The 16,191-nt window shown below is 50.1% G+C and overlaps 1 protein-coding gene across 1 annotated transcript in view; it reads left to right on the top strand.

Annotated features, from left to right (window-relative positions):
- The window catches only part of SSPO (SCO-spondin), a 95,715-nt gene that overhangs the window by 18,411 nt on the left and 61,113 nt on the right, over window positions 1-16,191 (top strand). Inside the window, 26 exon segments of the mRNA XM_078152987.1 lie at window positions 1,236-1,425; window positions 1,582-1,676; window positions 2,535-2,791; window positions 3,074-3,208; window positions 4,078-4,136; window positions 4,138-4,281; window positions 4,460-4,499; window positions 4,502-4,586; window positions 4,685-4,794; window positions 5,074-5,223; window positions 5,484-5,577; window positions 5,689-5,858; window positions 6,174-6,407; window positions 6,722-6,946; window positions 8,971-9,207; window positions 9,554-9,682; window positions 10,197-10,288; window positions 10,401-10,632; window positions 10,949-11,101; window positions 11,494-11,634; window positions 11,753-11,935; window positions 12,215-12,365; window positions 13,386-13,539; window positions 13,861-13,915; window positions 15,269-15,367; window positions 15,763-15,981. Of these exon segments, the coding sequence (XP_078009113.1) occupies window positions 1,236-1,425; window positions 1,582-1,676; window positions 2,535-2,791; window positions 3,074-3,208; window positions 4,078-4,136; window positions 4,138-4,281; window positions 4,460-4,499; window positions 4,502-4,586; window positions 4,685-4,794; window positions 5,074-5,223; window positions 5,484-5,577; window positions 5,689-5,858; window positions 6,174-6,407; window positions 6,722-6,946; window positions 8,971-9,207; window positions 9,554-9,682; window positions 10,197-10,288; window positions 10,401-10,632; window positions 10,949-11,101; window positions 11,494-11,634; window positions 11,753-11,935; window positions 12,215-12,365; window positions 13,386-13,539; window positions 13,861-13,915; window positions 15,269-15,367; window positions 15,763-15,981 (3,833 nt within the window).

The raw sequence follows: 16,191 nt of genomic DNA, 5'->3' as shown, positions 1-16,191 counted from the left end.
CTTGGCTATCCATTGTCTCAATACCAGATGCATCTTCTTTCAAGTTACCCTCCTCACACTTCCCTCTCATCATACGCACACACACACGCACACGCACATGCACACACACACACACACACACACACACACACACACACACACACACACACACACACACACACTGGCCAGAAGGAGGGAGAGGCATACTTCCTGCTCCCCACTGGCCCTTTCAGACCCTCCCTCTGCTGCTATCACAACCCCTCCTCCTTTGAGATTCATTCCATCTAGATATAATATGGCACCTGGATTCTAGTGACAACTTCTAGGTAATTTTCTCTCCCTTTTTTGAGGTGCTCAGTACCTGGCTCACAGTCCTGTTCTAGATTCCAACCCCTCTCCTTATACACTTAGGGGCTTTATTATTCATGTGAATGTCCTTTCAAATATCCCAAATTCTCCTTCCCCTGCCTGCTCAGCTGCCACATACTTTTGCTCCAGCTCAGCCACATACAGGACTGGTCATACCTTTGATCTCAACATCACCCACAGGCATTTTCAACTGAAGCTCAGGGAAGAGACAGATGGACTGGATCTGTCGATCTGGGAGTCATCTGCATGGAGATGATAATTAGACCCTTGGGATCTGATGGGATTACCAAGCGAGTAGAAATATTAGCTATTATGGAAGAGAGAGGGGACAAGGGAACAAGTGTTTATTAAGTTCATGTTATGTGTTGGTACTGTGCTAAGCATTCACAAATATCATTTCATTTGATCCTCACAACAACCCTGGGAGGTAAGTGGTGTTATTATTTTGTTTTACAGTTGAGGAAACTGAGGAAGATGGAGGTTAAGTGACTTGCCCAGAGTTATAAAGTTAGAAAGTGTCTGAGGTTGGAGTTGAACTCGTCTTCTTGACTCCAGTCCTAGCACTCTATCCATGGTACCACCTAGCTAGGGGTTAGAGCTCTCTGTATTTGATGAATGAATGAATGGATGAATGGTACCTTCAAGTATTAGAATGAAATGTGGGGTATCCTGTGTCTTTTCAGTCATGTCTGAGGAGGGGCTGAGTACTGGGGTCCCTGAGGCCATGGCTGGATTCTGGATTCCTGGGTCTCCTTTATCAGTGTCAGAGATTTGTGTTCTTGCGTGATTAGGATTGGGAGATGCTTGGGTTTTCTCTCCAGGGGGTGAAGGGTGGGAGTTGGCATGGAATAGATTTAGTGAATTTGACTCTCATTCCCTGCTGGCAGTGTTTGCCAGGACAGAGGCATCTGGAACTGCACAGCTCAGCACTGTGCCCCAGGAGTGGCATTCTGCCCTGGAGGGCGCGTGTACTCCCCAGGCTCTTGCCTCCTCACCTGTGACAGTCTCAGTGCCAATATCTCCTGCCCCACAGACACTTCTGATGGCTGCATATGCCCTCTGGGCACTGTGCTGCTGGTGAGTAGGGGAGATTCCAGACAGAGGGAGGGCACTCTGGAGATCAGCTCTGGTGTGCATCCAGGACATCAGCCATGACGTTCGCCCTCTGGCTCCCAGGGCCAATAAGCAGGGCTGACTGGCAGGCACTCTTTGATTCTCTCTTTTCCTGCCTAGGATGAACACTGTGTGTCCCCTGAACTGTGCCCCTGCAGACACAGTGGGCAGCTGTACCCACCCAACTCGACCATCCAGGAGGACTGCAATACTTGGTAAGGCCTGGCCTCTGTCCCTCCGTGATCTAGTGACCTCAGCCCCCATCTCCTGATGACTCGGCATCTTGTCTCTGTTTGGCCTGGGCAGTCAGTCAGTCAATAAACATTTATTAAGCACCTACTATGTACCAGACACTGTGCTAAGTGTTGGGTGCAAAAAGAAAGGTAAAATATAGTCTCTGTTCTTATTAGATTGTAAGCTCCTCGAGGGCAGGGACTATTTTTTGCCTCTTTTTGTATCCCCATCGTTTAGCACGGTGTCTGGCACACAGTAGTTGCTTAATATATATATATATATATATATATATATATATATATATTTTTTTTTTGCCTTTTTTTTGGTGGGGCAGTTGGGGTTAAGTGACTTGCCCAGGGTCACACAGCTAGTAAGTGTCTTGTGTCTGAGACTGGATTTGAACTCACATCCTCCTGACTCCAAGGCCAGAGCTCTATCCACTGCACCACCTAGCTGCCCCCTTAATAAATATTTATTGATTAATTGATTTCTCTTGAGGATCTCCATTTAAAGGGGAGAAAACATGCAAATGACTCTGTACAAGGGTGGGTGCAAGGCAGTCCCAAGGACTACCCAAGGTAGTGCCAAGGTAGTGCCAAGGACATGCCGGGGACTCTCTGAATCTCAGTGAGGTGAGGGAGCATTCTGATTAGCCTCCTTGTCCTTGGCACACCTCAGTTTCTGACCTGACATGTTCTGATAGAGCTGACTTAGGGCTAGTGTTCCTAAGTCAGTATTGTAACTGCCTGTGACTTTGACCCTCTGCCCTTGAGGCTAGTGACCCTTGGCCCTCTGATCCCACGCTCTCCCACTGATCCCTTCTGCTTTCCCCAATTCAGTGTGTGCCAGGGCCGACAGTGGCACTGCACGGGTCACCAATGCAGTGGACAGTGCCAATCTTCAGGTGCCCCTCACTATGTGACATTTGATGGCCTGGCATTTACCTTCCCTGGGACCTGCGAGTATCTGCTGGTGCGGGAGGTGGATGGGAGCTTTTCCATCTCTGCCCAGAACCTACCCTGTGGGACCAGTGGCCTTACCTGCACCAAGGCCCTGACTGTTCGTCTGGGGAACACCATTGTGCATATGCTCAGAGGTGCCTGGGGTGAGGGAATTGGGGGGGGGAGCTCGTGGGACAGCAAACACTTGCTGAGGAGAGGGGAACAGGAGCAGAGGGTGGACGATATCAGGGAGCGGAGTGGTCTGCACCAGACGGAGAGCTGATGATCTAGACTGCTCTCTACCCCAATGTGGTTTGTGTCTGGGCCTCAGTTATCTCATCCATACCTTCCCCTGTTTAGGAAGGGGGTGGCCAAAGGCCCCAAAGATGATCTAGGACGGCCCCCACAATATTTTCCTGATGTCTCTAACTGTACAGGTCGGGCAGTGACAGTGAATGGAGTGAGTGTGCGCCCTCCCAAGATCTACACAGGACCCGGGCTGAGCCTGAAACAAGTTGGTTTCTCCTTGTTGCTCACTGCTCGCCTTGGCCTCTCCTTGCTCTGGGATGGAGGTCAGGCCCCAACTCTTGACCCCTGACCTTTACTTCCACTTGACCCTCAGTTCTCAGTGTCTGAGCTCCCATCCTCATTTAGATTGGCCTCACCTCACTCTGGGATATAACAAGTACTTGAGCCTTATACCACCTTCTGGGTTCAGGCTGACATTGAGACTAAGGCTGGGATCTTGACTTCTGACTCCTGTCTCTATCCATCTTTCTTTTTGTTTTTTGGTGAGGCAGTTGGAGTCAAGTGACTTGCCCACAGTCACACAGCTAGTGAGTGTTAGGTGTCTGAGCTCGGATTTGAACTCAAGACCTCCTGAATCCAGGGCCGGTGCTCTATCCACTGCGCCACCTAGCTGTCCCTCTCTCCATTTTTCCCTGTAGTCTTCTAGCCAGTGTGACTTCTGGGTGCAACTAGAACCCTAAGTCATTTTTTTCCTGCTAAATCCATCTTGAGGAACCTCTTTTCCACTCTCCCCTTTACAAAAGTCCTGTTTTTAGTTGTAAAGACAGTCCCTTGCCTCTGGACCTCCTTTCCAAGGGGAAATCCAGAACTTTCTGCAGTCAAGTAACCCAGCCTACCTCCATTAAAAAACCCAACAATAATCCTTAGTGGTACCTTGCCTTTTCGATTTTATTGATGCCATGAAGATCACAACCACTATATCTTAGTTGATGTCTTACCAATGCGCTTAAGGCTCAGAGACTTGCCTGTAGTCTCCCAGAGGTCACCCTTGTCAGAGGTGAGACTTGAACCAATTCTTGACTTCAGGTCCCAAACCTTACAATGCCCACCTCACCATTTCTCTGCTGCCCCTGGTAAAGACTACAGACTGCTCATTTCTAAAGTCTCCCTGCTTTGCCTCTCCCCATGCCAGGCACACGGGTTATGATACAGTTGGTCCCCCAGTTCCGGGGCCGTGTGGCAGGGCTGTGTGGGGGACTTTGATGGTGATGCCGCCAATGACCTTCGGAGCCGTCAAGGTGTCCTGGAGCCGACAGCTGAACTGGCTGCCCACTCGTGGCGTCTCAGCCTCCTCTGCCCCGAGCCAAGCCTTGGGGACGTGCCCCATCCCTGCACTGTAAGAGGGAAATGGACATAATCCTATACTATCTATGAGATGGGAGAGGGGGTTAAGAGAGGAAAAGGAGAAGGTCAGGAAGGCCTGAGGCCATGGGAGGGGGGGATATCTAGGCATCATAGAAGGGGAAGTGTGTATGAGGGGACACAGCTGTGGCCCTCCCTCTTCTTCCTTGCAGGTGAATGCCCACAGGGTGGGCTGGGCCCGGGCCCGATGTGGGTGCTGCTTCAGCCACTCTTTGCCTCTTGCCATATGGAGGTACCCCCCCAGCAGCACTACGAGTGGTGTGTGTATGATGCCTGTGGGTAAGGAAGGGCTGAGATTTGGGGCGGGAAGGTCAGGTGAGGTTTGTCTATGTATTTGGCGGGCTGGGGATCAGGTGCTGAGACCATCTCTCTGGCAGCTGTGACTCAGGAGGCGACTGTGAGTGTCTCTGTTCAGCTATTGCTACCTACGCAGAGGAGTGTGCCCGTCATGGGCACCACACGCATTGGCGCAGCCAAGACCTCTGCCGTGAGTGCCTTTCTTCTTTCATGCCTGTCGTCTCTTACTCTCTTGCCCTCCTGGGGATGCTCCTTTCACCCAGGGCAGCCAGAACCACTCAGAATGACACTGGAATTGCTTAAGAATCTCTACTAGTTACTCCCAGCATTGACAAGGGTCAATGCCTGTGGTGCCCAGATTACCCAGTGCCTTCATGTCCTAAGGCCCATTGTTTCTAGTTTATCTAGTGCTCATAGGTTCTCATAATCCTGGGCTACTCTCACCTGGGTCTGTCTCTGATCTACACAGCTATACAGTGTGAGGGGGGTCAGGTCTATGAAGCCTGTGGCCCTGTCTGCCCCCCTACCTGCCAGAACCCTGGTCCTGAGCCTACGTGGCATTGTCAAACTGTGCCCTGTGTGGAGGGATGCTTCTGTCCTGAGGGCACTCTGCTTCATGGTATGTAGGACATGGGGCATAGAGCAGAAGAGATGGGCACCTCTGGTGGGAAGGGGGGAGGATACTCAGAGCATGGAGTGGAGGGCAGCTCTGATCATGGGTAGCGTTAGTGTCAGGAGTGGGAATGGGCAGGAACGACTGGGCAGCTGCCTACTAGATGCTTGACCTGGGTGGGGGCACACCATTCCCTTAAGCAGGAGACCTGGAACCTTGAGAGGGTTCCTTCCCTATCCCGTTTCTACATACTGCTCCTCCCTCAGGTGGGGTCTGTTTGGAGCCAGCTGCCTGTCCCTGTGAGTGGAGAGGCAACTTCTTTCCACTGGGAACCATGCTGCAGAGGGACTGTGGGAACTGGTGAGTGTATGGGGATGTATGTGAAATGGAGGCAGGCCAGAAATTGAGTCTTTGTGCCTATATGGAATTTCTGTACTTCTCTGCCACCACTGACCTCACTTACTTCCTTAGCACATGCCATGCAGGAGAGTGGAACTGTGGGGAAGCAGGTTCCCAGTGTAGGGAGATGGTGCTGGAATGTGCAGAGGGTGAAGTCCCATGCCAAGAGAGTGGGTACTGTGTGCCCCAGGAGTGGCTCTGTGACAACCAGGATGACTGCGGAGATGGCTCTGATGAGGAGGGTAATTCTGGGTCTGTGTCTACACGTGTGTAAGTCCTGGTGAATGAATGTCTCTGTGTGTGTATGCTTGGCCTGAGATACTGCTAGAGTACAGATCCCATCCCACTCCAATGCTCCCACTCCCAAGGGCTGTGAGTTTTGGAAAGTTAGCCTTAAGGTTTGTGTATGTGTGTGTGTGTGTGTTTGGGGAGGGGGAGGAGGTGTTGTTCCATTAGGAGTAGAAAGGGCTGAGGTCTTTCTTGGATGAGGGCTGGAGAACCCCTGTCTCGGGAGCTGGGGGCCTGACAGTGGGATCTCAGTGCCCCTGTGTGTGTAGGCTGTGCCCCTCCGGGCTGTGGAGAGGGGCAGTTCTCCTGTGGTGAAGGCCGTTGTCTGCCCTTGTCACTGCACTGCGATGGACGAGATGACTGTGGAGATGGGGCAGATGAGCATGGCTGCCCATGCCCCATGGGTTTCCTGCCCTGTGTTGATGGGCAGTGCCTGCCCCTGGCCCAGCTTTGTGACGGGCGTCCTGACTGTCCAGATGGTGCTGATGAGGAGTCCTGCCTGGGTAGGTGCCATTTTTCTAGCCCTTGGGCTCCATTCCACTGGGTACACCCTACTTGCTGCCCTAGGTACCGATCCATTTCTTAGGTCCCATCTTTTTCCCATGGGCACCATCTGTTCCAGTGTTCCAGATCAGCACAAGACCCTGTTCTGTTTTTCCCATGATGCCCACCCAAAGGTTGATATCCATTATGCAGATATGTGATGTTCTTTGGCAGGGGCTCATCCTTTGCCCCAGAGCTCACATATTCTGAGGGCTATGCATAATATGCACTGAATGGGCAGTAAGGCCCTAGTTCTTTCCTTGTTTGGCCACAGGATGGGAGAACTGTGGCCCTGGAGAGGTGCCCTGCTCGGATGGAACCTGTGTTGGCACTTCACAGCTGTGTGATGGGGCCTGGGACTGTGTAGATGGGGCAGATGAGGGACCCAAGCACTGCCCCTCTCCCCTTCTACCTACTCCCCCTGCTGATACCCCAACTGGACCCTCCATGGTCAACCTGGAGACTGGACCAACTTCACCGATCAGAGTCAGCAGGCCCGGTGAGGGGGTCTGGGGTAGGAAGAGCTGTGAGTTGGGGAGGGGGGAGACGGTGGTTCTGGTTAACGGGAAGAGAAAGAGGTAATAGGAGTGCAATGATGATAATATTACCTTAATACCATGATACTTATTAATATAATTAAAGCTGCATTTATATCACATGTACAACTTTTCCAGAATATTATCCATTCCCAATCTCCCTTCATCCTCTTGCTTCTCCTATAAGATAGGCAGGGGAGGTGGCAGCATTCCTATTGGATAGCAGAGGAAATGAAGTTGTGACTAGATTGCTGGAGTGGAAGTCAGAAGATTAGAGCCTTAGCCCTGTTCCTAAATTAGCTACATGACCTTGGGCAAGTCACTTCCCATCTCTGGGCCTCTTTTTCCTCATCTGCTAAATGAGAGGGTTGAATGGGGTTCTTGACCTTTTTTTTTGTGTCATGGACTCCTTTGGAAGTCTGGTGAAGCCTCTGGACCCCTTCTCAGAGCAATGCATTTAAGCGCATAAATTGTATCAAATACACATAAATGCATAAAATGAAATACATGGGATTACAAAGCAAACCAATGATATTAAAAGTTATTAATATATAATGTATGAATATATATCTATACAATACATAAACATATATATATATAATGTGTGTATATATGTATATATAGATATATATGTTAATGAGTTCTAGGTTTAGAACCTGTAGATTAAATCATTTCTAAGCCCCTTTCAGTTCTGTTACTCTGTGGTTCTATTAATTAGTGGAAGATATAGGACTAGAGCTCATATCTCCAGGCTCTCAATTGACTTTTTCCACAGGCTTTGCTGCTTCTGAAGAGAGAGCCTGTGCCCCAAGGAGATGGCAGTGATCTCCTATGATTCCAACTTCCTTCCTTCCCCCACTACTGGGGTCCCCTAGGCCTCCTAGGCCGACTCAGTCAATGCGAACCTTCACTGAGGGCTCATTGTATAACTGGCCCTATGCTAGACGTGCTAGAGGATTACAAGAAAATCTAAGGGTCACTGAGCCTCCCCACTTGGGTTCTAAGCCACAGCTGTTCACAGAACGTTAAAATAGGTAGTACCATGAGCAAGTGCCATGGAGGTTTCATCCCTTTGGTCTGGAGTAATGAGGGAAGGCTTTGTGAAGGTGGGATTTGAAATAACCTTTGGAAATTGTACAGGAGGGTGGGTGGGAGCTGTGTGGCAGTGATGGCAGGGCTGTGCAGGAGAGGAGGGGGTCTAAAGGGACATGGTGGGAGGCTATGTTGGAGAGTTCTCAGTCTGACCATAGGGACCTTGGAGTTTGGCCATGGGGAGCAAGCCTGTGAAGGTTGTTGAACATCAGAGTGACATGATCAGCATTTTAGAGACATTCGTATCATCATAGGACTGTAGACCTAGAACTGAGAGGGAACTTAGAGGTCATCTAGCTAAACCCTATCATTTTACAGGTGAAGAAGCAGAGGCCCAGACAAGTTAAGTAATTTGCCCAAGGTCACACTGGTTAGTAAGTAGTAAAGCTAGGATTCAAAACCAGCTTCTTCAGCTCTAAAGCCAGCATTCTTTCCACTGCTCCATGCTGATTCATGTGGCTATGGGGAGCTGAAGGGATTGGAGGAGAAAATATAGGCAGTGAAATCTGTTAGGAGACCATTTCAATGGTCCTGGTGTGAGGGAATGACACTGATTTAGGGGTTAGCAGCGGGAATGGGAAGAAGGGAAAACATGGAAGCAAAACCACAGAATGTCAGAGCTGGAAGGGACTATAGGTTATTAGTCCAATAGTCTTAAAATATTTTTTTTCTATATGAAGCGACTGAAGCCCTTAGAGGGGATGTGAGTTACCTGAGGCCTAAATGTCAGAGCCAGAAATTGAACACAGGCATCCTGGTTCCCAGTCCAGTCATCTTCCCACCACAAAATATGAAGATATGGCTCCTAACCTTGAGGAGCTTACATTCTAGTTAGACAGGGGTAAAACTCATGCAAATGAACTAGGGGAAATTATATGTTGTTTTCTGCCCATAGAACTATCCTGTGGTCACTATGAGTTCCGCTGTGGCAATGGTGAGTGTATACCTCGGGGTTGGCGCTGTGACCATGAGGAGGACTGCAAGGATGGCACCGATGAGCTGGACTGTGGGCAGCCCTGCCCCCCACATCATATGGCCTGCACCCTCAGCCTCCACTGTATACCCTACCTGCAGCTCTGTGACGGGACTGCCCAGTGCCCAGATGGCTCCGATGAAAGCTTGGATGCCTGTGGTGAGTAGCCTGCCCTTCACACTATCAGGGAGTTTTAACATGCTAGGAGCTACCCAAAGGCTTCCCAGTGTTTGATCTCCCAGTTCTTCTGGAAATTAAGATACCTTATCACCTACTGTCTTCCTTAGGGGGCACCCTCTGTCCTGGCACCATCCAATCTCCTTATCCCAGATCTCTTCAGCTTTCCTGGCCAGGACAGTCACTGAAAGGTGGGGTACAGAGAGGCACCTTCTGGATCTCAACCTTAGATCTCTCCCTTGAGTCCACTGCTTCAGCCTACTTTGACACGGTTCTCCTCTACCCTGAGTGTGGTTGAACAATATGGAAACTGGCTCTGTGCCCATAGGCTCCACCCAGTTGCCACCTTGTCCAGGGCTTTTCCCCTGTGGCTCAGCTCCCCGGCTATGCTTGAGACTGACTCGGCTCTGTGATGGAATTCCTGACTGCCCAGAGGGGGAAGATGAAGCGAACTGTGGTATGGATTCCTCCAGCCCTGATCCTTCCTCTCCCCAACAGTGAGGGCATAGAAGGGGGGCCAGAGTTTGTGGGCAGGGGGCTCGGGTGCTCATGAGCAGGGGGATGGCTTCTATGTCTGTGGACATTATCATTGACAAGAGGAATACCTCCCTGACACTTTATCCTATCTCCCTTCCCTTCCCTGGCCTTCCCTTCCCTGGCCTTCCCTGGCCTTCCCTTCCCTGGCCTTCCCTTCCCTTCCCTTCCCTGGCCTTCCCTTCCCTTCCCTTCCCTGGCCTTCCCTTCCCTGGCCTTCCCTGGCCTTCCCTTCCCTGGCCTTCCCTGGCCTTCCCTTCCCTTCCCTTCCCTTCCCTGGCCTTCCCTGGCCTTCCCTTCCCTTCCCTTCCCTTCCCTTCCCTGGCCTTCCCTGGCCTTCCCTTCCCTCCTTCCCTGGCCTTCCCTTCCCTTCCCTTCCCTTCCCTTCCCTTCCCTTCCCTTCCCTTCCCTTCCCTTCCCTTCCCTTCCCTTCCCAGAGAGGCTGCCATTCCCCACAACTCCTAACACGACTGGGGTTCCTTGCCCTGAATATTCCTGCCCAGATGGCCACTGTATCAGCTTTCAACAGGTGAGAGTCACGGGTATGGGGAGTCACTCTGGTCATTCCTGCCTGATCTCTGACCTGCACATTGACCTTTTACCTTCTGCCCATCTTGTCCCCCTCCCCTCCCCACCCTCAGGTGTGTGATGGACAGCCTGACTGTGAGGTGAGGGATGGGCTGAGGCCATCCTCTGAGGAGCAGGGCTGTGCCACATGGGGATCCTGGGCCCCATGGGGGCTGTGCAGCCAGACTTGTGGGGCTGGGGTGCAGGCTCGCAGTCGCCAGTGCTTCCCCCCTAGTCTCCCTGTGCTTCAGCGCTGTCTAGGCCTGGAACACCAAACCCGGGCTTGCTTCACTGTTGCCTGCCCTGGTGAGTGTGGGCCCTAGGGCATGAGGAAGGAGGCTGGGAATGTGATCTGATGGAAGCCTTCCAGAGTATGAGGAAGAGGGGCTCAGCAGAACCCAGGGGATGGGGAAAATCTGGTGAAGGGAGAAAAGGGAAGAGGTAGAAGGGGTTTCTTGAGGCCTTTCTGACTGGAGCTCCCCCTCCTTTGTCTCTGTTCACCATGCCCTCCCTTCCTACACTTTCCCCTTCCTGCTCATTCTCCTCTTCTCCCTGGTTCCAATATCCTTATATCTTTCTGCTATCACTCTTGCCCTTCCCTTGACTCTCTCCCTTTCCACAGAGGATGGTGAATGGGGTGACTGGTCCCCCTGGTCTGAATGCTTGGAGCCATGTAGGGGGGTTGTGGCTAGACATCGGGTCTGCCACCCACCCCAAAATGGTGGCCGGACCTGTGCCACATTGCCTGGGGGCCCCCACAGCACCCTCCAAACCAGTGAGTGCCCACCTAAGGGGTAGGGACATGCCAGTGGGATAATGGCTAGAATTTGGGCAATGGGCTGCAGTAGTAAGTGTATTGAACTTTAAATTAGGAGACCTGAGCTCGAAATCTGGCTCTTATACTGGTTAGTTCTATGACCAAAGGCAAATCACTTAGCCTATCTCAGCCTCAGTTTTTTTAATTGAAAAAGGAGATAATAATACTTATACTAGTTACCCTACAGATTCTTTATCAGGAAATCATGACAGAAATATACTTTATTATTATTATTATTATTATTAATTTTCATGGGACAATTGGTTGGGGGACAATTGGTTGGGGGAAAGGGGGTGTTTTTTGGACTTTTTCTATCCTCAATATATCTTCTTGTTTTTGCTTCTGACCAGAGGCATGCTCACAGGATGGCTGTCCCAATGTCACCTCATGTCCAGGAGAACTGGTTCCCAAGCCCTGTGCCCCTTGCCCTCTGAGCTGTGCTGACATCTCCAGCCAGGTGAAGTGCCCATCTGACCGACCCTGCAGTCCAGGTACTGTGCTCATGGGCAGGGACTTGGGGAATGGCATTCAGCACCACTCAGCCTACTCTTTGGCCCTCTGGGGCTGATAGTTGTCTTAAGTGTCCTTCTGTGCCTACCTATCCCTCAGGCTGCTGGTGCCCTGAAGGTCAGGTCCTGGGCATTGATGGACAGTGTGTGCGACCCCGGCAGTGCCCTTGCCTGGTGGAAGGTACCCTCTATTGGCCAGGGCAGCGGGTCAAGATCAACTGCCGGCTCTGCACATGTCAGGATGGCCGGCTACGTCGATGCCAGCCTAACCCTGACTGTGCTGGTGAGATATACCCAGAATTGTTCCTACATATGCCACTCCTGACCCCTCACCTCATGGCTCCTGGCACCTTGGGAGCCTGGTATCTCTTCCTCAAACAGTCCTCTATTACACTGGATCCTTTGCCTGGGATTTCCTCCTAGGACCCTCTACTCTAGGACCTAGGCCATTCTCCCTGACCTGACCCCTTCCTCCTAACTGCTGGGGCCTTCCTCTCCTGACTCAATCTTTTCAAACTGATTTTGGGTCATCTATCCCTAACCCTTGTGAACTAATCTTTAGTGAACTGTGGCTGGTCATCTTGGTCCCCATGGGCTGAGTGTCCAGGCCCCTGTGGGAGCCAGAGCATCCAGTGGTCCTTCCGAAGTCCCAGCAACCCTAGCCATGTGGGTCGTGGTCACCAGTGCCGAGGCATCTACCGAAAGGCCCGAAGGTAACTCCTGCCTGTGTAGGGATATCATCATCCTGAAAACACTACACCTAAGCTACCCCCAAATACCTGAACCCCCCAAATATAAGGAAGCCCCATACTAATACCATCAAATGTTGGAACTTATTTAGAGATAATACCTGTACTCCAAAACATGGGAGCATCAAGGCATAGGGATCACAATATCCACAATTAGGGGAACTGCCAAATACCAGGACCCAAAAACCTACTTGGGCCCCCATTTTCCTGTCCCCTCCCCCAAAAGGATTGCTGGTCTCCTGAGATTCCAGCCCAGGGTATTTGTTAGCCCATAGACAAATCTCAATAAAGCTAGGATCAAAGGCCATTCTGTTCATCTAAGGCCTCTTCCATGTCTAAATCTATGCTCCTATGATCAGGTTGTCTATCTTTCTGTCTGCCTCGATTCTCTTTTATGATCCATTAGGAGAAAACCAGGAAGAAAAAGAGAGGATCTAGGTAGAATGGGGTGAGAGTAGATTGGACTGAAAGATGGCGAGAAGAAAGACATGGAAAATCTTGAGTTATGGAACTGTTTGACACAATGTTCATTTGCATGTTTGATATTTGTATTCATTCATTCATTCATTCATTCATTCATCTGTCTATTTATTTACTTATTAATTACTTTTTTACTTACTCATTTATTTTTTCATTCATTCATTTTTTACTTATTTATTTATTCATTCGTTCATTCATTTCACTCATTTATTTACTTTATTCATTTATTTATTTGTTTGTTTGTTCATTTATTTATTTATTTATAAGGCAATTGGTGTTAAGTGACTTGCCCAGAGTCACACAGCTAGTAAGTGTTACGTGTCTGAGGCTGGATTTGAACTCAGGTGCTCCTGACTCCAGGGCCGGTGCTCTATCCACTGCACCACCTAGCTGCCCCCTGTTCCTTGTCTTGAAATTGGCCTGGAGTCCATAGGGTGGGGAAGCCCACTTGGCTGTGTGGATCCTCATGGATACCACAGCTTTCTCCTTCCTTCCCCCCACCAGGTGTCAAACAGATCCCTGTGAGGAATGTGAGCACCAGGGGAGCACACACAGAGTTGGGGAACGCTGGCGTTGGGGCACGTGCCAGGTGTGCCAGTGTCTTTTCAACCACACAGTTCAGTGTTCACCCTACTGTTCTTTGGGAGCCTGCCCCCAGGTGAGGGCAAGGAAGGCCTGGCATTACCTGGGAAGAAGGAGGGAGTAGATGCTTCGGTGGGGTGTAGAAGCTGAGATGGTGAAAGTATAGGCTGGCAGTAGGGAGAAAGGGAGATAGAGGCAGGGGGTGTTGGTGACAGACTGAGTGTAGTGGGAGATGGCAGAGATGGAGGAGAAGAAGTGAGATTCCTTATCTGTAAAATGAGAGGATTGGAACAGATGCCCTCTGAGGTCCCTTCCAGCTCGACATCTATGACCCTGTGAGCCTGGTGGGTTTTAGAGCGTGTCCCCCATTTTATATCTAACTCTCGTTTCTCCACAGGCGTGGATGCTGGTGGAAGGAAAGGGAGAATCATGTTGCCACTGTATTCCTGTTGGTGAGTTGGACTGGGGGTAGAGGGTTACAGAGGAGAATTTGAGGATGGGGAGAACGTGAAGGACTGGGAAAGGTCTTTGGGTGAAGACTCCTCATCCCTACCCAGTCCCCAGGGAAGCATTAGGATGTAGAGGAAGAAGACTGGCTTGGGATTCCAGAGATCTGAGTTCTATGGAAGAATCCTGGGCAAGGAGAGAAATAGTAATGTATAGCAACTTCTCCCGGACCACGAAGCACTCCCAGATTTCCCTGGCTTCTGGGCGCCCATCATCACTGCTCTAATTTTGATTAGATGAGAACCAAGATCAGAGAATGCCCCTCTCCTTCTGCCATGCCTTTCTCCTTTAGCTGAAGGGAACACCACCAGAACCCCCTTTCCATCTTTGCGTGGGACTTCACACACATAAACCACTGAGGGTTTATTTTGAAAAATAATTGCTGTGGCAAACCAAAGATGAAAGACATATGAGACAGACCATTCTATGGCATGTACAAATCTGGCTTTCCACCCTCCCCCCACCCCCATTCATTCATTCATTCATTCATTCATTCATTCATTCATTTGGATCAGTCTTAGCTTGCCTTGCTGGACAAGGTGAGTGTGCAAATCCACAGAATGTTAGTGGTTTGGGGCTTGTCCGTTTTAATACAAAATGTTCTTATTTTGGTCATACCTTTTCAGATCAAAGCTTTTTCTTCTTAGAGCAAATTTATTAATTAATGAGACATTCAGTATTTCCATTAATTTATGAGGAAATGTCAGATATACTCCCTTGATTGACTGAGCCCAGACAAAAATTAATAAGAAGATGAACCAATAGTGGGTAGACAGTGGTGAAGTTTAGGTGTAGTTGTTAGCTATTGCATATATAGCTCCAGGAAGAGCCCATAGGCTACATGTGTGGGATTTTGTTCCTGGTTTCAGCCGATTAGTTATATGACCTTGGACAAGTTACTCACCTTCTTTCAACCTCAGTTCCCTCATCTGACAAATAGGGCTAATAACTTCTCAGGGTTTAGTATGAGAATCTAGTAGTGGAAATGACAATGTTTTGAGAAGTAGAAGCCATATCTAGGGGAAAAAGTTTCCTGAGTATTGGATAGTGTATGTAGTGTAATAGAAAGAAAACTAGGTTTTATTAGAAGACCTATCTTAGAATCTGAAATAGCTGGGTGATCTTGAGTAAGTTTCTTCATCTCATTTTTTTTTTATCTGTAAAATAAGGGGGTTGGATTAGGTGATCTATATAGTCTTGTCCTACTCTAGATGTCTCTGTGTGACCTAAGGGCCTGGGGGGCTGAGAGGCCTTGAGATGTCCCCATCTTAACTCTCAGGTTTATCTTTGTCTGCTAGGAGAGAATGGAACAGCTGCTCCTATGACCATGTCATCGCCTTTTCCCAGTCTTCAATCAGAACCCAGTCTTCCCACCTACCCACTACCTGCACCTGGAGGTGAAGACCAGATGCTTTTGTGGGAGAGGCAGGAGGAGGCTGCAGGAGGATAGGGCTGGCCTGAGATGGGGGCTAGGGTTTAGTGTCTAATTCTCCATGGGAGTGCTGGGTACTGAGGAGCCTGGAGTGAGCCTGCTGTTCTGGTTGGTATATTCATAGTGTGACTGCTCCCATGCCCTTCTCTGGGTTTTCTTGGATTATCACTGTGCCTCAGATCTTATGGCCCAGAATCCATCATGTCTTCTGGACTGTCCCCACTGCTCTCTCTCTCTATCCTGACCTGTGTCTTTCCCATCCTCTCAATGTTTCTGCCAGATGTCCTTAGGCTCTCTATACCAGCAGTGTCTCTTCAGTCCCCTGGACTTTCTCCATCCAATATCTGTCCTTTCCTCCAGACCCTTGCTACTCCCCACTGGGCTTGTCAAGGCTCCCTTCTAGCAGTCTAAGGGCATCATCTGAACATCCTGAACACCCGGCCTGGGCTGGTCGTCTGGGGTCCTTGGTGTTGGGGCTGGAGCCTCAAGGGTGGAGTCCCAGGGAAGACGCCTATGCTGAGCTACATATCCATCCTCCTTTCCTTCAGATGGACTTGCTAAGGCCCCGAAACCTCACTGGTCAGTGGGTGAAGGGTTGGAGGACTGACTTGGGGAAGGGGCAGAACTTAGGGGAAGAACAAGGGCTGAGAGGGCAGAGGAGTAGGGGTGGGGGGTCAGAAGTCCAGAAGGAGGATCAAAGGAGTTGGGGGGAGTGGATGAAGGGCAGTGGAATAGGCAGAGGTGGAAGACACAGGAGAGTGTGCTGGGAGAGCCCTGGAGGATGGCCAG

This window comes from Phascolarctos cinereus, unplaced genomic scaffold (genome assembly GCF_003287225.1).
Source record: "Phascolarctos cinereus isolate Bilbo 61053 unplaced genomic scaffold, phaCin_HiC Scaffold_1;HRSCAF=81, whole genome shotgun sequence".
Taxonomy (NCBI): Eukaryota; Metazoa; Chordata; class Mammalia; order Diprotodontia; family Phascolarctidae; genus Phascolarctos; species Phascolarctos cinereus.
Note: the sequence above shows the minus strand (reverse complement) of the source record. Positions and strands in the feature narration are given on the sequence as shown.